The sequence below is a fragment of the Neomonachus schauinslandi genome, chromosome 7, assembly GCF_002201575.2.
Source record: "Neomonachus schauinslandi chromosome 7, ASM220157v2, whole genome shotgun sequence".
Classification (NCBI taxonomy): domain Eukaryota; kingdom Metazoa; phylum Chordata; class Mammalia; order Carnivora; family Phocidae; genus Neomonachus; species Neomonachus schauinslandi.
Window position 1 is genome coordinate 120486246 of NC_058409.1, and position 25501 is coordinate 120511746.

The window sequence follows — 25501 nt, forward strand, 5'->3', positions numbered from 1 at the left end:
CTGTGTTGTAAATCTTTTAACTGCTAATTCTAAAGGCTTTTTCTGTTGTATCTCTTCAAGGGTTTCTAAAGTTGTACTTAATGCAAAATGTTTAATATGTTTTGTAGATTAAGATGAAAGCCAGTTTTTCCACGGCCATCTTAGAAGAAATACTAGATTTTGACTAATTCAACTTGAGTTTCTCAATATACACCTTCTAGTGGAGAATCAGTTTCGCTAGAATCAGCGTTGAGTCAGGTAGGTGCTAGAATGGAAGCAAGCTCCTTTGGCAAGTGCATGGTTCTGCAGTGTGGCTACGTCCCTGCTCCCAGCCTGAGCGATCGCCGTACCCCGCATGCAGCCAAGGACCACTCTCCAGGTTGATGCGGTCTTTGTAGGTCATTAATGCCAGTCCTGCACACCATCAAAATACCCTGATATTTTTAAAGAACTATTACTAATTTAGCTTTAGGGACTTTTTTTTTTTTTAAAGTAGACTTCATGCCCAGCATGGAGCCCAATGTGGGGCTTAAACTCATGACGCTGAGATTGAGACCTGACCTAAAGTCAAGAATTAGACATTTAACCAACTGAGCCACCTAGGCGCCCCTAGGTAAAATTCTTTTTAAAGGTATATTATGGTCATATTAGGAAAAGTAGAGCTTAGAGAAACACAAATATTTGCAGGTGAGATCATAGGATTTGCTTCCAAATAGTATCAGGAGGGAGAGTGGAAAAGGGTATAGATGGGCTGAAACAGCCATGAGTTAGCAGCTGTTGGAGCTGGTGATAAACGTAACGGTTTGTTAAACTATTATACTTTGGTATCATTTGAAATTTTCTAGGTGTGTATTTTTAATCCTAATAGTTCTGCTGACATGAATACAAATTTCAAAGTTTCTTTTTTTTTTTTTTCCAAAGATTTTATTTGACAGAGACACAGCGAGAGAGGGAACACAAGCAGGGGGAGTGGGAGAGGGAGAAGCAGGCTTCCTGCTGAGCAGGGAGCCTGATGTGGGACTCGATCCCAGGACCCTGAGATCATGACCTGAGCTGAAGGCAGATGCTTAGCGACTAAGCCACCCAGGGGCCCCACAAATTTCAGTTTCTGAAGAACACTTCTTAAAGCAATGCTGTTAAGATGGCATATAGTATTGACAGACAATTAAGGTTTTAAATATGAATGTATTTGATGTCATGGGCATGGGAGAGGGATGTTTATAGCCAAAACTGTAGTCCTAGTGATATTGTAAGCATAAAGTTACGTAGGCCAGCATTTCCTATTGGTATGTTGCTATATTTCAGAAAGACATCATTTGACTTAGGACAGTGAGTCTCAAAGTTTAGTGTGCATCCAAATACCTGGGAGGGAGCTGATGAAATATATAGACTTCAGGCCTCATGTCATGGAAATTCTGATAAGGAGGTGTGGAGCGGTACCCAGAAATTTACATTTTTAGTAAGCTCACAAGGTGATTTATTGGCTATACTCACTGTTAGATTCTCATTTCATTGAGGTAGAGAAAACACAAAATGCAGTGGTGAAATATTTTAATTAGGCTTTTTGCAACAAAAATGACTTCCAAGGTTTCATGGGTTATTTTTAAAAGAAAATCTATATGAAAGATACTATTTACAAATCAGTCTTCACAGCCATTGACATATGAGAAAGCAACAAAGAGGCTAAATGATGACAATACTGGCCCCCAAAATCTTCTCAAAACTATCAGACTAATCGAGTACTCATTTGTACTATGTTAGGAGTACATAACCAGTTTTTCCAGCAAAAGGTTTAGTTCTACATAAGGAAAAAGTTGAAAAGTCTGAACAGAAGCCCTGGTTTGTGTTGGTATATTTAGGCCAGTTGGCAGCCACCTTACTTGAGATGTGGATCTTTTGGTCTCTTGGTTGTGTGGTGTTGATGACACAGTGCAAGGCATTTGGTACCAGAGACCTAGATGCTGTCATTTCCAGCACAGCAAACAAGGAACTCCTGATACTTGCTTAGAAATGTGATAAATAAACATAAAGCTTTGATAGGTAGAAGGAAGAGAAAGGAACGGGCACGTACTGAACACCTGTTATGCATCAGGTGCATTTGTATATATTGATTCAATGAGACAAAGCTGCTGCTGAGCAAATACAGAATTTCCCACTCTATAGCTTTTTACAATTATGTCTAAACTATGTCCAACAATGAAGTTTCCTTTTATTCATTGTTAGCATAATAGGAATATACATGAGACAGGATATTTTCTTGACCCAGACAATGGCAAAGACCAAAAGGTACTAAATGAAAACAGGTCACTTATATATAGTAGTTCTTGAAAAAAAGAGGAACCATAAAATGTGAATGGAATTAATAACAACATTTTCTTTTTTCTATTCTGAGGTAGTTGTCAAAAATTATGGTCAAAGACTGATGTCCACCAAGTAGGAGTGCTGTTGTCTTGACGCTAAGTCAAGAGTTCCTTGGCAGTCCCACTCTTTAACTGTAGTAAGCTAAATGGAAAGGCAGTTGTGGGGATCTTATTGATCATTCACGTGCTTTACCTATCAGATAAGGTCTGTGCGCCCAGAAGAGTTCATTCTACTGCATCAATGAACTACAAATTGTTCTCACTTCAAGGCAAGTCTAAAATCTGTTTTACTCTCAAACATCATGTGACTTTTTCATTAAACACACCCAGAATAAATGGACAATTTATGGTCTGGTCATGAATCTTCTGTGGCCTTTGCTAAAACCTTAAATCTAGTTCCTTTACCCTTAATATAAGACATACGGGTAAAACTTAATGGAAATATTTCCTTGCTAAAAACTGAACTTCTAGGACCATAGGCACCCTGTCCAGTACTGAGTGGGCAGGGTCTATCCCCATGTCAAGTGCCAGGTCTACTGTTCTAAAGGTGAGCCTGGAACAGACGCAGCAAGGTAAGCCTATTCCCACGATCCCGCCATTTCTACGGCAAGCCTGCTCCAAGAAGGGATGTTAAGTTCCATAGCTTCTGCCCTTTGAAACCAAGCCAGACTGTAGTGGTCTCGTGTGCCAACGGTGACCGCTCACTGGAATTACGCGCCGAGGCATCGGGTGATGGAATGGTGCAGCGATGCTCCTTTTTTGCATCTATGTAGCATAAAGGCATGAACTGGGTATACTGATTAGTGGTAGTGTTCACCTTCATCTAAAAGGGTAAAGGAAGAGAGGCTGCTACTCCCACTCGAGGGAGGAGAGGCAAGACCCAAGGGTATGGCCATTTGCATTTTATACTCTGAACACAGTGCTGGCTCTGGTGGATTTGTGGGGAGACTGAACTTGTCTCCAGTCATGGCTGAAGCCAACTGGGACACATAATTTAAACTAGTTTCTCCGGCTGGAATTTCTCCCAGGGAGTTCATGTAGTTTTCTTCTAGTGCCTTTAGTAAATTTTCAGGTGATGTCAACAGTGCCAGCTGACTTGGTGGGGCTTTGGGGGCTACTGGGACATGGCCACAAGAAGCAGAGTCCGAAGCTGCCTGATTATAGGTAAAGTTCTCAAAACAGATGCAGGGCCCAGGGCCGGAGTAGCTCTCCTCTGTTGGAAGGAGGTAAAGGTAGGTGGGCTTGGAAGACTCAGTTTCTGTGAGTGACTTCCTAGTGCCTTCCTGCTTGTTTAGAACCTCAATAGAGTCTGGAACACAGTCTTTGATATTCATTATTGTTAGGCGAGGATTCTCCTGGAACAAACAAAAAAACATGTGAATATGAAGTGTGTGTGTATGTCAGAGTATACAAAGTATGTGAAATGCACTCAAGGCTTCAGTTTTTTGTGTGTGTCTCATCCTAGTCACAAGTTAACTGGAAGTGGTGTTGTAAACCAAAGGATTTCCCCTGATGGAAGAACTCCCAAGGCTCCATTCACCCATTTCATGGCCATGGGAGCCAAGGTGGCTGTTGCTTTGTTACACCTTCCTGAGGAGTTCTCAAAAAGTATGATTAGAGCCCCAACCCTGGATTAGTCTTTAATAGATATTATGGCATACATACAATTTCCCAGCATTTACCTTGGATTTTATTAATGACAGAACACTACTCTTGTAAGGATCTGGAATGTCAGGATAACACTTCTCCTTCATCCTAGAAAACAGTGAAAATTGGACTGAATTTTGCAATATAGTGACTAAGAGAACTCTGGAGCCAGATTCCCGGGCTCTAAACCTTGCTCTATCACTTACTAACTCTGTGACCTTGGGCAGGCTATGTTTATATCTAAACTTGCTGATTCAGTGGAGATGATGACGGTGCCCAGGGTGGTGGTGTGAGGACTGAATGAGCTGTACGTAAAGCACTTAGAATACTGCCAAGCACACAGTAGGTGAACTACCAGTATTAGCTATGGTTATTGAACAGGCTTTGCAGTCTTTTGCAAATGGCTATTGTTTTCCTTATATATTGACCTGGAAAGCAAAACTGTCTAACAATTTTCATCTAAGTCTCTGTCCCTTGCCTTTTCAGCACCTTCTCTCATTATTCAATGTGATTTCTAGCTTCTTACACTCCTTTCTAGATTTTTTTTTTTCTCTGACTTCTTGGATAAAAATCTTCCCCACACACTTACCACTGACTTTTCAAGTAGCATATGATCATGATGAGCAAAATGCAGAAAACCATAGGGAGTATGACACGTATCAGTATAGGGGCTGGAGAAGAAAACAAACTGGTATTTTTAATGAGTACTTTTCCCCCCTCAAAGGCACAAAAGTAAGTTTAAGACTGAAGTTAATTTTACGGAGTTATTCTTCTTCAAAAGTCTACTTATGCAAGATTCAATCTGAATTCTGGCTGATGGGGTGGGGGTGGGGGTTCTACCAACCAACCAACACAGGGACCCTCTGCTGTCAACACCTTATGACTTGGATTCGTTCCCTCTTTTTTTTTTAAGATTTTTTTACTTATTCATTTGAGAGAGAGCAAGCAAGAGCACAAGCAGGAGGGAGGGTCAGAGGGAGAGGGAGAAGCAGGCTCCCCACTGAGCAGGGAGCCCGACGCGGGGCTCGATCCCAGGACCCTGGGATCATGACCTGAGCCCAAGGCAGACACTTAACCGACTGAGCCACCCAGGCGCCCCTCGTTCCCTCTTCTGACAAACTGGATCACTACTTCCAATTCTTCACTTCCTCCTTGTATTAGAATTATACTCCCCACCTTTGCCAAAGCTTCATGGTGGGTGGAGTGTACTTTGTCCCTTGACTGGGGGCTCAGCCACATGACTGTATTTGGCCAATGGGCTGGCAGTAGTTGTAATCCTAGTAGCTGCTTTAAGTGCCTTGCACAGGAGTGGGGTTTGATTTGGGGATGGGGATGTGGTGGATAATGTTGGCCTTTCGCGAGGGAGGGCAGGCCTGGGTAGATGCCCAGTGCAGAGCCAGGAGGCAGCACAGGGTCTGGAGGCAAGGACACGCAGAATGGGAACGGGGCGCCAAAGCAGGCACCTCAACACCCGGCTCACAGTTAACCCTGGCCGTGGGGAGGGGAAAGAAGCTCTCCTCCTGACCCGACTAAACAATACCTGGCTCTCAGATCCCTACTTTTGACTACTACAATTGCTTTGAAGATTTGGTTATGTTATGCACTTATAACTTGAGAACAAGCCTGGGGACCTAACCATGATAGTTTCCAAGTTTCAGGCTGGTTTTGCTAAGCTTTTTATTGAAATGCAATACTTGCGTTCAGAAAAGTGCTCATAAAGTAAGCTCGAAGAATCTCACAAACCGAACACAGCCACGTGACTAGCACCCCGGTCAAGACGACAACCATCCTCAGCTCCCCAGAGAGCCCGCCCGGGGTCCCCATCCAATCATGGTCCCCTCCCAGGGTCACCACTGCCTTGCCTTAGCGCTCACAACAAGAATGGCGTTTGCCTCTCTCTGTAGCGGAAGCCCGCAGCAGCCATCAGGCCTGGCTCTGTCATGGTGCGCGGCATTTGTGAGGTCCGCCCACGTTGTTACTGCGACTGCGGGGTGTCGTGTCATGGCTGCGACTATGTAGGAGCGGATTCTCCTCTTTAACAGTAACCAATATAACCCATAGAGGGGCACAGCCAATGCTAAGGGAGGTTTAGCATGAATAAGGGGGATAAATGAAAGCTAGAAAATATACTTGGGGTAAAGATAATTATTTGTATTATATATGTGTACACACACACACACACACTCTCTCTCTCTCTCTCCTACCAGCTAAATGAATACCAAAGCTGGAATAAAAACAGCTGGAAATCAATTTAAAGTTTTAAAATCTACCCCCAAACAGCAGGAGTGCTCAAATAATGGAAATCGATGACTGAAATCTTAATCTGACTCCAAGAGTTCTGACCTTGGCCTGGGAAACCTGAGGAGCGAGCAGCACCGAGGGCCCCAGGCTGCCGGCAGGGTCGTGGCCAGCGTGCCGGGCCAGCAGCTCTACCCTCCGCCGCCATCCCGTCGCCCGCGGCCCCACCGCCGCCGGAGGGAGCCCGCCCTGGGCCCAAGGCCCGCTGGTACCTGCAGCAGACTCTTCAGCCGGTCTGTTTCTCAGGGAGGACGGTCTTCCACCATCTGCTATGTGATACCCGCTTCTCCCCTTTTTCCTCCATCACCATCTGCTTCCCCCAGTACCTTCCTGTTGGCTGGAGGTCTGCCTTTACCGTCAGGGCTGTCCTCCCTGCCTTCTCCTTTTTCTTTCTTCCAAGCCAAATGCAGTTTGAAAAATGGATCTCTCTATCTCACATTTCCCCTCCAATCGGCAAACACCAGGCTGGTGAAGGAACACCTCTTGCCCCTGCCCGATCCCCAGCCGACCCTACCACACCTCTCTCAACTGCCCCCAGAAAGGCCAAGTCAGGAAGCAGTTGGCTCGCCACCGAGGGAAACCAGCCAGAAGGTCGGCTGCAGAAAACACCCGCCCTCCTCTAGACGGAGGGTCTGGGGCTCTTCCGAAGTGGACACGAAACCATGCCTTCTGAGATTTTCAAACCATTTTGGGACTGAGTTCCAGGGCATGCCTCAGGGCCACCGAGACAGGCCAGAGGAAGGTTCCAGGTCGTAAGTCAGTCAGATTGGCCCCACTGTTTTCTGGTTAATGTAGTGGGATTCTGTATAACATTTTTTTCTGAAACAATCTCATCTAGAGAGTGAGAGACAGAAGGAGAAGAAAGGTTTAAAAACTCCTGATCTCGACAAAGCCCAGGGCAGTGTGTGTGTAATCTGTTAGTTTCCCAGCAACATCTAGGGGAAGAGTTTTGATTCGAAAACTCACAGTATTCATCCGGAGTTGTGACCTTTGTGAAAGCGCCATGGGGGCCCTCGCCAACACTGCTGTACGGGGTGACCAAAAACTCATAGAAGGATTCTGGCTGTAGGTTTTCCACGACAAATGTCTTTTGTTTCGGGTTGTCAATTTTGTATTTGCAACACACTGCATCATCTGTTATTCAAAAAAAAATTATTTTCAGGAAAAATAATTATTAAAGAGTGAGAGAGAGATCTTGTGACAGGGTTGGGCACTAATAATATTGACTCAGCGCTGTCAACATCTTAAACCAATCAAAAATTGAATCATGATTCCATCACTCTGGGTCACTGGTAAAATTTTTAGGAGATGGCAAGCAAAGCAGAGCAACCACGAAACAAGGGATGCTGGTGATCCAGAAAGAGCCCACGAATCTGCGAGACACAGTAAGAGCTTGAGAGAGACTTAAAAATACATTGTAATAACCTTTAACAAGGTCAAAAGAAAAAAAGAAAAAGGAGTTAGCAAGAAAGTTTCATAATTGGCAGGTTAAGGAGCTGATGGTACTCAAATGCTTCCAAAAATACCAAGCACTTTGTTTTAAGTAAGTTACAATACTGCCCCCTGCCATCTTGCCCACTAATTTGTTGAAGAGCACGTTGGACCATAAAAGCATGCAAGAACAGAATTCAGCCTGGCCATGGTCACACACGGCCACCTTTCTTTGTTTTGTTTTGGTTTTTTATTAAAGATTTTTATTTATTCTACAGAGCACAAGCAGGGGAAGCAGCAGAGGGAGAGGGAGAAGCAGGCTGAGCTGAGCAGGGAGCCCGAGGACCCTGGGATCATGACCTGAGCCAAAGGCAGACGCTTAAGCGACTGAGCCACCCAGGCACCCCCCTGGCCACCTTTCTAATAGTGGTCTTGCATAGTGAGGTCTTGAAAGAGTAAACAAACAAAACCGTCACCTGAAAGAACTGCCTTTTCAGATCCTGAGTGGCACTGCCCCGCCTTGGATTTCAGGTAGACGTGGTACCCTTGTATAAAACTGGGTTGGGATTCAATGGAATAATCCTTCCAACTCAGAGTGAAGGAGCGGGAGGTCAGGTTACTCATGACCACTTGAGGGTTGTCTGACGGAGCTAGGAAAGGAAGTCGGGGTAAGGAGAGTTGTCACCTGGCAGTAGCTGCGAGCACTCACGTAAACTAAAAGTAGAGCTACAGCCAAGTCTGGAACCTGGAGGCACTTATGCCAAGTCCAGGGGTTTTCTCTTTTTCTCTGGGGGATTCATGCCTTGACATGGTTTGTGAGGGCTGGGAAGGAGTTGAGCCATCTTCCTGTCCAAGTCTGGCCTTTCACAAGTGAAGAAAGGGACAGCCAGAGACACTCAACAGCTTGCACGAGGTCACCCAGAGGAAAAGTGAATAAAGGGTTTCTTCGACTTCCCCGTGCTCTTGAATTCTAAATAGTATTTGACAGAAGACCCTGCCAGAGAACAGACCGAAGGGGGTATTCGAGGAACTCTAGTTCCTGGGTGGTGACAATGCCAAGCCATCCAAGTGTCACTGCAATAGGTGTTTATTCTGAAGGCTTCCTGAGCCTGTTTCCCACACACGCGTGTGTGTACCCAGTCTGTGCGCACAGACATGCACACCAGCAACACACCTCCGGCGGGCCTCAGATGGCCCCCGCAGATGGAGCTGTGGGAGACGTGACCTGATCACAGCAAGGCAGGGGAGGTCCCAGGGGCCCAGATTTCAGTGGGATCAAATTGCCTTCTGTTGCTGGTGGAATCACAGTGAAATTTCGGGGGGGGGGGGGGTGGTGATTTCACAATATGGGTCAAAATTCTTAAAAATTGTAAAAGAAATGAGAAACTAAAGCCTTTTGACTCAAGTATTCTAAGACTTCATTTAAAAACCATTATTGTGGATATGGATGAAGATTTCACTAAAATGATGGGGACTCAGACGGCATAAGAGATCGGGCTAAGGATAAAGGAGACTGAGCACTGCAGATGGAAAGACACCTGAAGATGAATTTTATAGTTTATAGTTGAGAAACACCGTAATCATGCTAAGTGTCCACCAACAGGTGATTTGACACATGCAAATAAACACTTTGCAATGATGTAGTTAAATAATATTTAGTGACATGAGTCAAAAACTGCATAGAGTAAGATCCCACTTTTATTTAAAAATGTATATCTGTACAGAGAAAGGAATACCTGGATATACATTAAATATTAACTCTGGATATTTGCCTTTGGGTGGTAAAATCAGCAATGAGTTTGTTTTCTTCTTTTGCATAACATTTTATAAATTGTCTTTAATGAAAATGGTTTATAGTTTATGATTAAAAATATTTTTTAAGACCTAATTACCAGAATAAATGGGACACTGAAAATTAGGAAAGGTGTTGAAATATACCTAAATCTACAGCTAGGATCTCTGGATCGTTCTGAACAAGTCTGCCCATGGACACATTACATGCTGTAAACTTACCCAGTTCCTGGGAGTATCCTGTTTTTTTCTCTAATAAATAAGGAACTCTTTCTGTAGAAATTCCATAAATTCTGAAGTTGTATTGGACCCCTGGTCTGAAAGCATCTAGGGAAGAAAGGTCAACAGATTTTCAGTAACACAGTGTGACATTCTCTTTATTTCTGAAAAGGAACAGAATAAGAAATGAATTGGTGTCTCCTAAACAATTTCCTCCTTAGGGTTTCTGCACTTTATCTCCACCATCTTCCCTGCTTCCGTTGGCCTTGGAGTCCTCCACTGTCTCCAGCGAATCCTGCAGGGACTGTCCTCTACACCATGCTCGCCAGCATGAGCTCTCGGATGCCCACGTGCAGGAAACCCGGGGCGGAATTCAACCAGGCACAGAAAACCATTTTAAAGTTTCTTGTGACTCCAAGCGCCGCCCCCCTTCCCCCCCCCCAGCAACTTGTCTTCTCTTGCCCCCACGAAAGCTGAGCATCTGGAAGGCTTTGCTGGCATTTCCTCACTCCCCCCACCCACCCACCCACCCACACCTGCACCTCTGCAATCTACCTTCAGCCCCCGCCACGCAGCCCACTGCTCAAGCCAAGGGCCGCCTCACTTCCTCACTCCCCAACAGCAAGTGAACGCCCTCCCTGGCCTCCGGCGCCCTCTGGACGCTAAGTCCCACATCTTTATCCTGGGCCCAGCAGATGGCGCTGCTGACCCCCTCTACTCAAGCCATGAACCTAGGCTTCTTTGACTTTGCTGAACTAGCAATCTTGAAATTACAACTCCAATGTGTGAGGTAAGAGGTCAGGTTCTACATTTTCCACTGAAAGTGAAGGAGCTGACTGACTCCTACAACTTTATGTCCTAAATGTCTCCCAAATCCCTACATTTCTTTGCTTTTGTAAAAGCGCCCAAACAGCTGGGGTTATAATGCCCCTTTGCCATTCATTTGAGACCACTGATTTCGAGGTATAAGTTCATAAAAATCATGAAAACCTATCACAGGCTTAGGTCCAGATAATCTCTGTAAAAGTAGACTGAAGGCCAAATCTTAGGCCACATCACTGTAAAATGAACTCCTAGCACCCATGCTGGATTTGTCATTTCAAAATTATTATTTAGCACAAACCAGCTGTGAGATGGTCCAGAGGTCAGCTGACTTGCTGAGAGGTGGATGGAACAAGCTGGTAACATGCAGGGTTCTTCTTACCTGAGCTAACAACGGTGCTTGTGGTAGTGGGACCGACGCTCTTCCACTGGAGATCACAGAGCGGGCCCCGGGGACGGTCACACCACTCCACAATGTAGCCCGTGACGTTTCCGGGTTGGGGTTTCCACGACAGAGAGAATCCATCCTCCGTGCCTTTAACTCTTTCTTCTTCAACTTCTTCTATACATTACAAATAGAGCCATGCTTCAGACAGAATTAATTGTACGTTTTTAAAAAAAAGTGTTTAAAGAAGAAAATCAAGTTGAGCATGCACTGTCTCCAACAGTTAGGAGCCCTATCCTTTCCGTGGCTACAGAAGCTTGGGGGCGGGGGAACGTTTTCATGGGTGTTTTCCTGCCTCTCACTTCCCGGCAAATATTCACTTCTGCCCTTTGGATGCCTCTTGTGCTAATCTTCTGAGACCCAACCAGACTTCAGGCCCTAAAACAAGGGTCAGCAAACTACTTCCCGCAGCACAAATCCAGCCTCCAAAGCTTGCTTTATGACCCTTGAGCTAAGCAGGGTTTTAAGATTTTTAAAGAGGTGCAAAAAAACAAAGCATATAGGATATAGAACAGAGGCCGTGTGATCTGTGAAGCCTAAAATATTTACTATCTTTCCCTTTGCCCAACAATTTGCTGCCCCCATGTCTGGTACTTGGTACTTTCCAAAAATCTCTGTTGAACAAATGAATAATTGCGTCTAAATTCCCCCACATAACGCCGGCTGCTCCTGCATGGACCACTACTTCTTTGATGTTAGGGGTAGAAATTGAGTGAGAACGACAAAAGAAAGGAAGTTCGGCTATGTACTAAGTTGGATTATGTAGGGATGTGCCCAGTCCTCATGACCCAGGCTACCCACCTCGACCTATTTCATATGCCAGGGTAGTTTCCAGCCGGAGACAAGTGATACGATCTCAGTGGACTCCCAGTTCTACTGATTTCAGGCAGAGTCACCCTATACCTTGGGGGACAAGAATTTCTCCTACTTCCCGAGGCTGCCCTCACAGCCTGCCACTGTTCATAGGGCAGTGGTCCCAGCTGGTCACTCGCGTGAGAGCAGAGCCAGACCAAGGAGGGGGCCTGCAGGCAGCTGCTCAGAAAAGCAATCGAGGAGAAGCAAATACTGCATGGCATAGACTTAACTAAACATTTATTCATTATTCATCTGCAATTTAAATTTAACTGGGCCTCCTGTATTTCCTTTGGCACTCCTAATTACAGCTGGACATTGGTGTGAAAGCACAGTGTTATTAATTGTTCTAGATAATAACTAGGGGATACCCAAAGGAACGTGTAGCTCTAGGTGTAAGACAAAGGGTTCTCTGTGAAGCCCTCTGTATATACCACCGACAAGTCTTCCTTGTCTTCCTCCCTTAGAGAAATAAATCTCTTTCGCATCAACGCTGATATTTTTTCACCTTACTCATTCACACTGGCTGAAATTTCATCCCACACTCAGAATCATAACTCTTATCAAGCTGCTTTTTGAAAATTGCAAATTATGTTTTGAGAAGTAGAGACAGAGGAGGGAAGGAGAAAGGAAATCTTTTTCTTCAGTCATTCACACTCTAGCATGAGTTGGTTTAACCTTAACAGTCGGCCTCATGGCACATCAGTGCCTTTATCCACCGTGGTGATTTAAGAATGTGGGCCACTTAAGGAAAGCCGGATAGAGCCTCACAAGGGAAGGTATGGGGGTCTGAGGGCAGGGTATGGGGAAGGAAAGTATGCTTGATAGAGAAGACCCCCAACAGCCAAGTGCTCAGCAGTGTTGTTTGGATTGGGCCTCATGCAAGGCAGTCTTTCTTTTATCAGTCAGCTCCTCCAGGGTGAATGAAACGCCCACTTTTCCTCATCTTGTCCTGATGAGGATTACAACTTTTCACTTTCTTTTATTATTAATTCATTTTTTATTTAAATTCAATTAATTAGCATATGGTGTACTATCAGTTCACTTTCTTTTCTAATGCAGTTTTTGACAAGCAAAGGTCATGTGAAGTAACTGCTTAGTTTTCCTTCGGCGCCACGATACTTGACACACCGGATAGTTCTAAAAATAAATAAACCACCACCGCCCTCCGATCTAGCCCATGTAACCCAAATGTAAGCCTAACCTGGAAGACCACAGTCACCCAGCCTGCCGCAGCCCCTCGAGCAGGGCGCGGGACGCTTCGCCGCAGGAAGCGAAGCTCGGTTACCGCAGTCGCAGGACCGACCCACCGGCCGCAGGAGGTCGATGACATTCCGCCGGCGCATGCGCGCTCGCACAGCGCGCTCCTCTGCCTGCCTGCGTGCGTGCGTGCGTGCGTGCGTGCGCGAGGGGGGGGGGCACAGTGTGCCCAGCCTCTTCCCACAGCTGTCCCAAGCAGGTAACTCAGGGGGTTCCTGATCGTACATGTAAGGTCATTTCCGCCTCGTCTGGTCTCCCACAGGCTAGGGGACTAGCCAGTCACCATCTGTCATTCTGCAGCTTCTGCAAAGCCTCCTGGAAGGATGATGCCAGTCGGTTCTCCTTTCATCACCTCTGGCAATGCTCATGGGCTCTTTCCGGGTGACAAAGACTGACAAAATATTTTACAATAAATGCAACCCACATTTCATAAGCTACAAAGCACGCTTAGAGCAACTCCAGCTCTTGGTGGAGACGGCTTATTGGTGTTGCATTTACTTGAGTAAACGTGAGAGAATTCTCCGAATTTGCTGAAGAATCTCGGGGCAGCCCTGTGCTGGGCTGCGGCTGAACACTCACTCTTCCCACACCGAGGAGGGCTGTCCCAGGACACCTGGAGCCGTGCTTAGACCGAAAGAAAAGGACGAACAGTGTTTGGCAGCTAGACATTTTGTCTCCCCGGGTTATTGCCTTTCCAGTTTGTCCATCCCTACTTAATAACATCACCGATGCTTTCCCTGAGAATCAAAACAAAACTCACTGTTTCCAGGATCTCCAGAGACTATGATGACCGAAGCAGGGGACGTGCCCACACTGTTATGAGCTGTGACGTGGATTTGGTACGAACACTGGTCTAGGTTTAGTTCGGTGCCATTGGCCGGAGCAGGAATGGAGAGGAACTTCGAGCTGGATGATCTGTCTAGATTTTCTATAACTATATTATAGAACAGAATCTTCCCATTGGCCTGCAATTTTGATAGTGGCTGAAACAAATAAGGATCATCATTTCAAAATGGGCTTTCCTTTGAAAGGAGTTTGCATGAATAATTACTTTTTTATCTTTTCTGTCCCTGCACAGCTGTGCTCTGAGCCATTCATGGAGCCCACAGCCACCTCTAGACCATCCTCCAGGTCCAAGAGAACTCCCTGCCCACACCATCCCAAGCCCACTGCCAGGACCTGTCCCTCCAGTCAGCCCTCTCAAGGGCAGACGGTGGTGGCCCTGGTGCGTGCGCCCCTAGGCCTGAGAATGGACTGCGAACAGTTGTTTGCCCGGGTGTAGCCAGAGCCTGGACACACGGACTGTGCCCTCGTGTGAGTGCCGGGCTCCCTGCAGAGACAGCCAGCCTGCAGGTGGGAAGGAGGGGGGGGCGGGGGGGGGGGCATGGCTGGGGGCCAACTCTCCCAGGACTATTGTATATGGTTTGAAAACATGAGCTGAGGTTCTGAGAGTTCTGAACACAAACCTGGACTTCCAGGTTGCCATGAAGGCTTTAATGGGCAAGGTAGAATGACAAAATAGATTTTACTTTTTTTTCCCAAATATATTTACGTTAAAGTTTTTTAGCTTGACTCATAACTCCTATATGTAAATATTGTGAGTATCTAAATATTAATAACTTTTAAATATGGTATACGCTTCTCCACTTACACTCATGCCCCGGGGCCCTGCAAAAGTTAGAGCAGGCCGGAAGAGAAGTTTCAGAGATGCAGAGCTGGCCACCTGCGGGCTGAGAGGTCAAGGAGGAGCAGTCCAAGCATCAGGGAGATGGGTGTGGGTGGGGACTCCTCCCCTGGGTAAGACGTTCTACTGGACTCACGTTAAGATCCCCCACCCCCCAACGCAGACTGCACCAGCATCCGGTGTCACACTGAAAGACAGTGCCAAGCAAATCCGGCTTGTGGAATCTGTGCGTATTACCTTCCAGAATAAAGTCACAACAGAATGTCCCTGCACTGACTTCACATTTCTCCAGACGTCAGGAGCCTCTGAGGGAGCTGAAATGAACGAAAGGAAAGATCATGGGTCACGCTATGTATGTAGGACAATACAACCTGTTTCTAGTTGGGTCAAACGAAGTGAGGATGACCCGTGCTACCTGAGGCTTGCTTCTCACTCTTTCACTCTCTGTGACTTCTCCCCACTTGTCCCCAGCCACACTGTTCACTCCTCACTAAGTGCACATAGTAGGTGCTTGACAAAAGGTCTGTTGCCTCAAACCAAAAGCTCTTATGAACATCAAGCCTGAGCTTCTGGAAGCCACCAGAAAATTTTGGAATCATTCATCAGTTAGACCCATTGTAGGAGGTTAGTTAGGTAAATTTCTCATTTGCTGAATTTCTAGGAGCAGCAGACCATTGCTACTTCCTTGCTTCATTTGCGAATGTTGCAATGGAGCCGCACTAACGGGGAGCCCTAGGGACTGGTGGTACTCTGATGTGTGTTCATGATTTCACAGTGGCTGGTCCTCTCACCAGTCCCCTCGCCTGGGCACCCCTCCTTGATCCCCTCCACAGGGAAGGCCACACCCCCTCCTCCTCATGCTCCTTTCTCTGCCAGCTCCCGGCCTGCCTGGGGAAGCTGCCTGCCTGTTGGGCCCCCAGGGCACCTGCTCATTCCTTGACTACACTGTTCTAGAAAAGTCTGTATTTATCACCAGCAAACTGTAAGACAAGTGATTTGTGATTTGATTCAAAACATCTCAATGCAAGAAGAATTGTTTTGGACCATAACACAAAGATTTAGCTGTTTTATAAAAATATAGTTTACTGTGCCCAATAACTGAAATTTAAGTAAGTCCCTTTTCAGTTGCTGACACTTTCTCCTCAACTTAAAGATGACCGTATATTTCTAAAAATGTATTGAAGCAGATTTCAATTTGCTAAATAATCCACTGGAGAAGCCAATAATCAATCAAAAACTTACTGAAATACTCAGAAATGACACGGGACTCTAAGCTCAATGCAAAATCTTCAGCTGGCTTGTAAGTCTTTCTTTGTGAGAAGAGTGTTCTGTATTTGGGTCAATACAGTTTCTACTGTATTTCTACTGGTGCCATTTCTGTCTGCTCACTATGATTACACTGCAGTACGGTTCTAATCCACATACACATTGACCTTTCCAGCATCCATCAAAGTGTTGTCAGAGGTAAAATGTATATATACGTATTATATTTTATATATATATATATACATATACAGATTCACCACCAGTAGCTTCATCTCATTCTATTATCCAAAGCAAAATTTATTATTTTCAGATTTTTTGCACTAAAAGAAATGCAATTTACTAAAAACTCTATCCTTCTGCCATTTTCCTTTTGCACTTAATTTTAGTTATAATGTTGGAATAAATTTGAACAAAAAAAAGCAGAGCAGTATCATTAAAGTAAAAATTCTTTAATAAAACACAACTGAGGAGGATACCACATTACTGTCAGGAACAGAGTTTTTCTACAGCAGGGATTCTTGAGGAGTCTATGCCTCTAGAAAAAAATTACTGGAGGCCCCGGGGAGCGGAGGGGGGGGGCGTGAGGTTGGGTGGGAACACCAGACACGGAGAGGAAAAAGCTGCTGAGCACAACCAGTGACCAACCCACGTGCAGGCTTGGATGAGCTGTCCTCATCACCCCTCAGCTCCAGTCCTCATGAAGAGAAACAGAAAGAGTCCTGCCAGCCTACCACACACGAAGAGAAGGTGGAATAAAGTAAATACATAGACTCCTTCCTTTGGCAGTAAAAGAGCCAGGACTTGAATGAACAAGATCTCAAGGCTGTAATAACATCATGGAGAGACAGAACACACAGAATCCGGTTCTGGTTAAGGGAGGAGCTCTGGAGTCAGGGGCCCTGGGTGGGGGGGTCACAGTCTACAGCTCTGTCACTTACTGGCGAGGCCAATGAAATCACTGATCCCCTGTGTGCCTCCGTGTCCTCATCTACAAAGCGAGGATGATTACCCATTGTGCCTCCGGCCTGCCGTGAGGCGTCAAAGAGAAAAACACAGCGAGCTCTGTGAGCCATGTGAGGCGCTCAGTGAAGGCCAGCCGCCATAACTGTCATGACTGGTGTCTCTGCCCCTCAGGCACTCTGCAGACCAGGCAGGTCTCTCCGATCTACCGGCACAACTCGCCTCCTCTGTCAACTGGGCAACGATGATAATTTGTTGTTTTGAACTGGAAGGAGATGAAAGCAGGGCTGGGCCAGCTCATCTCTGGAGGCCTGTTGGAGCTGTAAGCTATAGTTATTAGTGATTTGTCAGAAAAACAGCCAGTGGTGAGGAAAGTCCCACTGCAGGAATGATCGAGAGGACTCAACGGTTCGCTGTTGGTGAATGAATGATGTATCAATAAAAATTAAGTTTCCAAATAGCATTACATGTCCACACATAGCCTGAAGTTGTTTGGTATGAGATCAATGCTTTCCTTGGCATGGACACTACTGTTTGCCCCTAGTCCTTAATTTTAAAAGTCTACACTAATTTACATAGCCCCGGAGCCAATGGGGATCCAGCAATACCAGTAGCTTATAAACCATTTTGGCAAAATCAAAGATGAGAGAGGAAATGTATAAAAGAAAGAACACTGACTGACACATGTTTGAGGTGTTTGTCTTCCCGTTCACATGTCGTTAAGCGTTTAATTCAGTTCTTTTTAAAAAGATGGTATTCAGCCTCTGTTGCAATATGTTCCACTTAATTTTGGGTACAATCAAAAGCTCTCAGGGAAACCAAGCCATCTCCCATGAGTCAGTTTAGATCCTTGAGTTAAAGAGCAGGGAGCTGAACATACCAGCTTCTGCTGTGGTGAAGTTCTGATGAGTCCATTCACTCCATTTCCAGAAGTGGTTGGCATTAGCACAGCGTACTTGGGCCCTGTACTCTGTGTCCGGCTCCAGGCCACTGAAGAGCTGCTCACCATCCACCTCGACGGAAACATTGTGCTTTTTCAAAGAAAGGAAGGGAGGGAGGGAGGGAGGAAGGAAGGAAGGAAAAGAAGAAACGAAAAGAAAAAAGGAACCAAGAAGAAAGAAGCAGAAGAAGGAACAGAGAAGACAGGTGTAGTGATGAGCATACTTCAGAGCAAAGTCAAATCATAGCATGGTACATTCTGATTTGAGGTAAGACTACTTCTTCTTTGGGAAAAGAAAATCTCTAAGGCCCTCTGCCCAACTCTAAAGTTTGTGATTAATTTCATGAACCTTAATTTTTAAACAGATTACCCTTACCATTTGAACCCACACAGAAATAGGATTTTATTATTTTTAATTAATTAGTTAATTAACTTTTTATTAGTTTCAGAGGTAGAATTTAGTGATTCATCAGTTGCCTATAACACCCAGTGCTCATTACATCAAGTGTCTTCCTTAATGCCCGTCACCCAGTTATCCCTGCCCCTGCCCACCTCTCCCAGAAATAAGATTTTAAAGAGGTTTTATTCATTAGTCTCTCTGTTCAGGACATAAAGAGATTCTTGAAAATAGAAAAATAAGCAGCATTCTTACTTGTGTTACTTCTCCTTCACCATAGAGTTTAACCTGGCACAGCAGTGTATAATAATTACCAGTGGAGTGAACCTTCCAGGTCATGGTGGCATTTGTGGTGCTTACATCTGTAAACAGTACACTAAAGGGAGCCATTGGGTGCACTGTCAAAAAAAAAAGAGGGAAACAAAGTAAAAAGAAATTCAAGCATAAATCCAAAAAGACTTTGGCAAACAGCAGTTCATGTCTTCATTTATTTATTCAGTGGTATTTTTTTCTTGTTTATTTTTGAAAAAATGGCAAATGAAATGAGACTTATAGCCAAGATGGAGTAAGCTGACTAAAGTTTTGTCTCTCACCGAATTATATGAGAAATTCTGAACAAAACATAAGAAGAAACTACCAAGGATTCTTAAAAATCCAACAAAAGAAGGCAGATTGTGAAGGGGAATCAAAACTTGGAGAAGTGGCTCATGGGGAGAGTATAGCAGAACCCAGAGTCTAAACAAAATAACATCAACAATGTCAAAGGTACAATGCCAAATTATTCTACATACAAAAACCCAGAACATGTCACCAATTTCCAAGGGAAAAGACAATCAACAGGCAATCAATCAAGATGATGCATATGACTTTAAGAGAGATCCAGGTCATAACAGTAAACACATTTGAAATGAATAGAAGAGAAACACTTCTCAGCAGAAAAACAGACACTATTTTTTTTAAATCAAATGAAAATTTGGAACCAAAAAATATAATATCTAAAATGAAAAATGGACTGGATGAGGTTCAGGTCTTGAAAAGACAAAGTAAGCACCTCCCATTCTGTCTGTCTCCCTGAATCCAGTCAATACAGTGCATGGAGCATTCTCAAATATTCTATTTGCGAACTCTGAAAGGTAGACATCAGCAGGCAGATTGGAGAAGACCAGAATGTGAAGTATCGCTGTGCAGGCAGTTGGAGGGTAAAGGAAGACATATGGGTTATAAAACTTCTGCATTTTACTTAAAGTGGAAAATATTAACTCTAAGAAAACTGTGAAAGATTAGTAATATATTGTAATCTCCAGAGGAAAAAAACAGGAATACAAAGAGGTGTAGGCAAAAGTCAGTAGATAAATTGAAGTGCAATACTAAAAAAAATATTCAAATAATCCCAAAGGGGGCAGTATGGGAAGATCAGAGGAACAAAAAACAGGGGAAACAAATGGAAAATAAATAATAAAATGGTAGGCTTGAGTCCAGCCATATTAATAATTATGTCAAATACAGATGTTCCAAACACACTGATAAAAAGAGAAATTGTCACTTGGGAGAGAAAACGAAACCAGTCATGGACCTGCCTTCAGAGTGCAACAACAGGGGAGCAAACATGAATCAATAACCACAGAACTAAATGTGACATTGAAGGTGGGGTGACCACACTGAAGTTATAAAAGGCCTTTTTGACCTAAAAGATGGAGTTCTAGAAGTCCCTATCCTGAGCCTTCATCTTTATCTCACTATCCACAAGCTGATGACTCAGAATTCTAATTCTCTTTCCCAGACTTATTCCACGCTCTCAAAACTCTATATGCAACTGTCTCCTCAACATCTCCATTGAGATATCTAAAGGACATCTCAAACTTGACATGGCCAAAACAGAACTCTATGCCCCGACTCAGAGCTGCTCCTCCCCAATATCCTCCCCACTCCGGAAATAGTTCCAATATTAGCTCAACTGTTTAGGCCAAAACCCTAGGAATCATCCTAAATTCCTCTTCCCCTTATAATGCACATGCCTTCCCTAAGTCCGTCCTACCAACTCTATCCCAAAGTGAATTAAGAATATGACCACTTCCCACCAACTTCATCATGCCATCTGGTGCGAAGTCTCTGCCTGATGACTGCAACAGCCTCCCAACCATCTCCCTGTCTCCATCCTCGCCCCTGACAGCCCAGCCTGAGCGATCTTTTCCTGTAGCGTAAGTCACATACTCATCTGTCCCGATGAACACCTGCTAAGACAACCAGTTAAGACCATCCCATTCGTTCCAGTTACTGCACGACCGTCCAGGACTCTCCAATCTCCTTTCTCTGACAGTAGGGGAGAGGTGTAGGCAAAAGTCAGTAGGTCACTGATGACCTTTTCAAATCCTATTCTTTTTGCTTCAAATGCTCTTCCCCTAGATGTTTTCTGCTTCTGTCTCAGTCTACAACTGCCTCATCCTAACTGAAGCGGCATCTGGCATTCTCTACCACATTACCTGAGTTGACCTTCTCCATAGCACATATCAGTACTTGAAATACTGTATGTGTCCGCTCCCCACTCTCCTCCCCTCCCCCAACACACTCTCACATACAAGCTCATACGGGGCAGTTACCCAGTTTTGCTCACTGCCGCGTCCCCAGTGCCTGCTACGGTAGGAGGCCCTCTGTCATTATCTGGCTGACTGAGTGGCGATTAAGCTGAAATCTAAAAGATGTGTAGGAATTAAGAATGTAGAAGGTGAAAGATGACCATTCTAGAAAAAGGGAACATATGTAAAGATTCTGCATTTCATAAGAGAGAACACATGTGGTCAAAACACAGGAAGAGATATTCAGCTTTAGGGATGTGTAGATCAAAACCATCACAGATACCATGGTAGACCCAGGAAACGGACAGAATGAAAAGGGCAACCATACCAGCGTGGAGAGGCTGTATGAATTCAAGGGCCAGGGTACGACCAGTACAGCCCCTTTGGAAAACTATCTGGCTTTGCGTCTAAAGTTGCACATTCACATTCTCTACGTCCTCACCAATTCCACTCTGGGGTATACACTCCAGAAAACAAATGTAGGCCAGTTCTACATCCATAATGCTCATATTAGCACTGTACCCAAGAGCAAAAAACCTTGATACAACCTGAGAAACCATCAAAGGAGATGCCTGACCAAAATACCATAGATTTACACAATGAAATACTTCACGGCAGTGAAAATCAACGGACTATAACAATACTCAATAATAAGGGTCAATATCAGTAATTTAATATCACATAAACAGTAATTACTAAATTATCACATATGGCTTGATGTCTTTTATATACATTAAAACCAATCAAAATAAAAACATCGTATTTTTAGGATGACATTAGAAATGAGAATACATGCACCTATATATACACATACACATTCGAGATTTAAATCTGTACTTATCTTGGCAGAAGGAGCAGGGTGGGGGGGCTGTGGGATGGGAGATGAAGTGAGTTACTGTCAGAGTTCTAGCCTGAAGGTGAGTCGTAAGCATGCAGGTGCTTATTACATTATCAAAACAAACAAATAACAGGGGACCGTGGGCCATGCACGCATCCATGAAGAGAAGTGTGGCATCAACGAGAGTTATAAATTAAAACTTTAAAAAAAATGATTTATTTATTTATTTGAGAGAGGTGGAGAGAGAGAGAGAGAGAGAAGAAGTGCATGCACACATGAGCAGGGGGTAGGGGCAGAGGGAGAAGCAGACTCTCTGCTGAGCAGGGAGCCCTAGACCCCCGATCATGACCTGAGCTGAAAGCAGACACTTAACGGACTGAACCACCCAGGCGCCCCTATATTAAAACTTTCACTTAGGATGTGAATTAGGCAAAAATCTACATTTCCTTGATCACACAGTGTGTCACACATCAATGAGTTCGCAACCACAGCGGGCTCTGACCCTAGTCTCACCTCGATGAGTCAGGTTAAAAAGAAGGTGAACACTTCTCTTTCTTAAGTAGTTTTCAGCCGTGAGTGTGAAGTTATACATTTCTTGGGACTCTGGAGCTACTTCCCAACTACACCAGCTTTTGTGTTTACAAAGTGTTTTTTTCCCGGAGAATCTTAAAAAAAATAAAACACAAAACAACAGTTTCAGGGTTTACACTGTCAACGCAGAGATGTATCCCTACACTCAGGGCACACTCAGTGGCTTTCTAACTACGTGCCACATGATGGCGTCGATCCCCCGTCATCAACAAATGCTGTACTGAAAATATTGTTGCAACAGTTTCGATTTCTGTGGTGAAATGTGTAACGACGATGAATCACTGACTGTGCCCCTCCACCAACGTGGGAGGGGGTGAGACTACTCCTTATTTTAAATATTCTTAAAAAGTTAGAAATTAGGTAGACCCAGATCACCAGATGTAACCATGTTCACATCAAGATTCACCATTAACGGGCTTTCTTATCATTTTTATGTGACGTTTTCTTTTCACAAAACTCAGGTGGAAAGTATTGTACAGTGTACAGCTGTGACCACGGGAAGATTTCCTCCTGACTCTGGCCGGGTGGTTGTAAACTATCTGTTCACATTTTCCCCAGCCTCTAAATGCGGCTCTTGTTGTCGTCACAAGCACCTTAAACAAGGAGGAATCTGCCAAGAAGGCAACCGGAGCTAACTTACGATTCAAATAAAGTATAGCTTTGGGAAAGCTGTTTGAGCAAGCCAGTGTCACTCCCAGGATCCCAAGTACAGTTCAGTGTCGTGAGGTCCTGGGTTTCACAAGAAAATTCCTTGGGCTCCTCGAGGACTTCTGTCCATACAAAGAAAAAAAACAGACGAAAGACCTAGTTAAATCCCTTTATTGAAAGACAAGGGAAACAGGAAGCTCCTTTTGGGTCTGAGGCCACAGAGTCCCTCTGAATGATAAAAACATCACACCCACACCACCAGAAAGTCACAGTTCAGACACCTCATCCCTTCTCCCTTCCCTTGTTCTTTTCTGAGGCCTCACCTGCCAGGTGGCGGGAGCTGTGCAGTGGTCTGCAGTGTGTCCCGGGAGTTGTACCCCCAGGGCCTGCTAGGGGGCACTCAACACCTATCTCTGACTGTCAGACGAGCGAGCGGAAGAATGAATGAATGAATGAATGAATGAACAAACGAACAACGTCAGTGTTGCCCGCTGTTTCAGCATGGAAGCTGGGGCTCGCAGCCAGCCTCGGGGCCATTCGGCTTGGGATGCCAGGAAGTCCGAACTGGGGGACTGCTGAGCTGGGCAGCAGGGCGCTGAGAGTTCCAAGGAACGTGCAGCACCGCCGAGCCCTCGGTGTCCCCGCGGCTCTCAGAGGCCACGCCCGGGGGCCATGGCGGCAGGGTGCGGGAGCCCGGAGCCCGCCTCGGGCCGAGAAGCAGGAGGGACAGGAGGGAGCAGGCTCAGATGTTGCCCTACCTACAGTGCAGGGGAAGGCAGGTCTCCTGACCACATGCAGGAGGGCCCTGGGCACGGGCACACAGTCCTCCGTAAAAGGTAAAACGTTCCCCCTCCCCTGTCGCCAGCCACCGAAGCACCTGACGTTTTCCTCACCCACTTCAGAGCGGGGATCCATTTGCTGGATTGCTAGCGTGTGCGGCGCCGGTGTTGGGGCCAGGCCTGTCGCTGTTCACTCATCCTCAAACAGCCAGTCCCCGGCCTGCTTCACAGAGAAGGAAACGGGCTCGGAGAGGCTGGGAAACTTGGCCAAGTTGGCACGCCCGGGCACGGGAAGAAGATTCGAACCCAGGTCTTCTGGGCACAACACTGGCTGCCTCCCTGGGGTCGGCCGCCCTGCCATCTCTCCCCCATTCCCCCCCCCCCCCACCCCTGCTCTGCCATCTCTCCCCCACCCCCCGCTCTGCCATCTTGCAGTCCTGCCAGCACGGCTGAGGCGAGACAGGGCCCTTCCCAGTGGTCCAGGAAATGACCCGAACTTTCTCCCCTTTAATAACCTTGGTTTCTAGGAATAAAATTGTCAATAAGGACAAGACAACAACAGGAAATCCTGCAAGTATTACTTCAGGGTATCTCTTCCAGAGTCTCTCCTAGAAGACTCAGGAGACAAAAGAACACCCAGACCATGGATGGAAATGTTTACTTGTCTTCTGGGAAAGGAAATTCCATCTATTCTAGGAAACGAGAAGAGAAGAGCACAGAGCATGTGCACACTTACTTGACACAAAGAGAACGATGCCCTTTATACTGTCTCCTTGGTCCCCCTTACAGTAGATATTTGTCCCAGTTTCCCTAATGAAAGCAACATGATTCAAGTTGAACACGGTGACATTTGGCTCGAGCTGTTCTCCCTGCATCTGCACGCCTTCCAAATAACAGGATATGTTACTTTGCGGGCTCCTGGAAACGTAACAAATGGTGACATTGGAGCCTTCCTCCACCAGCTTATCTTTAGGGAAAACAAACAATGGGTCGTGTCCAAGAGAATTCTGTACTAAAAAAGACAAAAAGACAGCTCAGTCAGAACTTCACTCAAATTTCAAACCAGCCCCTCTGGTCTCCCTCTCAATGATAGTTTCAGCCTCTTCTACCTGCTGGGGAAAAGGGGAGCCTAAATTTCTAGGCAAACCTATAAAGTTCGGTGCCTGCCCAAACACGCCTTCCTGTAAGGGCTCCTTTTGTTAGGCGAAATGCTGCTGGGGCTCTTACTGCAAAGACAGCGCGTCCTGTCACCCTGGGATTAGGCGTCACTACTCCTTTGCTTACGACACGGCGACAGCTGCTCTCTACGGGCCGCAGTCCCGACGGAGGCTCTGCGTTATCTCTTTCCACCTGACGTCACCCACACAGGTAGGACTGACCGAGCCCAAGTTCACTCACCCAGCAGGTGGCAAAGCCACATTCCCATCGGCCAGGTCTGCCTATCTGCACGGCCACGTGTCCCCTCCACTCCCCCACTTTTTTAGGGCTTTTTAAATTAATTAATTAATTTATTCATTTATTTATTTGAGAGAGAGAGAGAGAAAGAACGTGAGCAGGAGGGGCAGAGGGAGAGGGAGAGAGAGAATCACAAGCAGACTCTGCGCTGAGTGCAGAGCCCCACTCGGGACTCGATCCCACAACCCTGAGATCATGACCTGAGCTGAAAGCAAGATTCGGACGTTCAGCCCGCTGAGCCGGCCAGGTGCCCCCATGCGTCCCTC

General features: G+C 45.5%; 1 protein-coding gene across 4 annotated transcripts in view; it reads right to left on the reverse strand.

Moving 5' to 3' along the window:
• Window positions 1–1474: 1474 nt before the first annotated feature.
• OSMR (oncostatin M receptor) overlaps window positions 1475–25501 on the reverse strand; it is a 49031-nt gene continuing 25004 nt past the window's right edge. For 3 of the 4 annotated variants that reach the window (XM_044917166.1, XM_044917165.1, XM_021700536.1), the window contains 14 exons: window positions 24517–24792; window positions 22994–23123; window positions 22276–22427; window positions 18607–18749; window positions 17895–18045; window positions 15026–15102; window positions 13865–14087; window positions 10930–11109; window positions 9729–9833; window positions 8192–8365; window positions 7251–7418; window positions 4576–4657; window positions 4022–4094; window positions 1475–3694 (listed from right to left, as the gene is read on the reverse strand). In XM_044917166.1, the coding sequence (XP_044773101.1) occupies window positions 3140–3694; window positions 4022–4094; window positions 4576–4657; window positions 7251–7418; window positions 8192–8365; window positions 9729–9833; window positions 10930–11109; window positions 13865–14087; window positions 15026–15102; window positions 17895–18045; window positions 18607–18749; window positions 22276–22427; window positions 22994–23123; window positions 24517–24792 (2489 nt within the window). In that variant the 3' untranslated portion in view covers window positions 1475–3139. The remainder of the gene's footprint in view (window positions 3695–4021; window positions 4095–4575; window positions 4658–7250; window positions 7419–8191; window positions 8366–9728; window positions 9834–10929; window positions 11110–13864; window positions 14088–15025; window positions 15103–17894; window positions 18046–18606; window positions 18750–22275; window positions 22428–22993; window positions 23124–24516; window positions 24793–25501) is intronic. The other variant, XM_044917167.1, reaches the window with a different exon arrangement.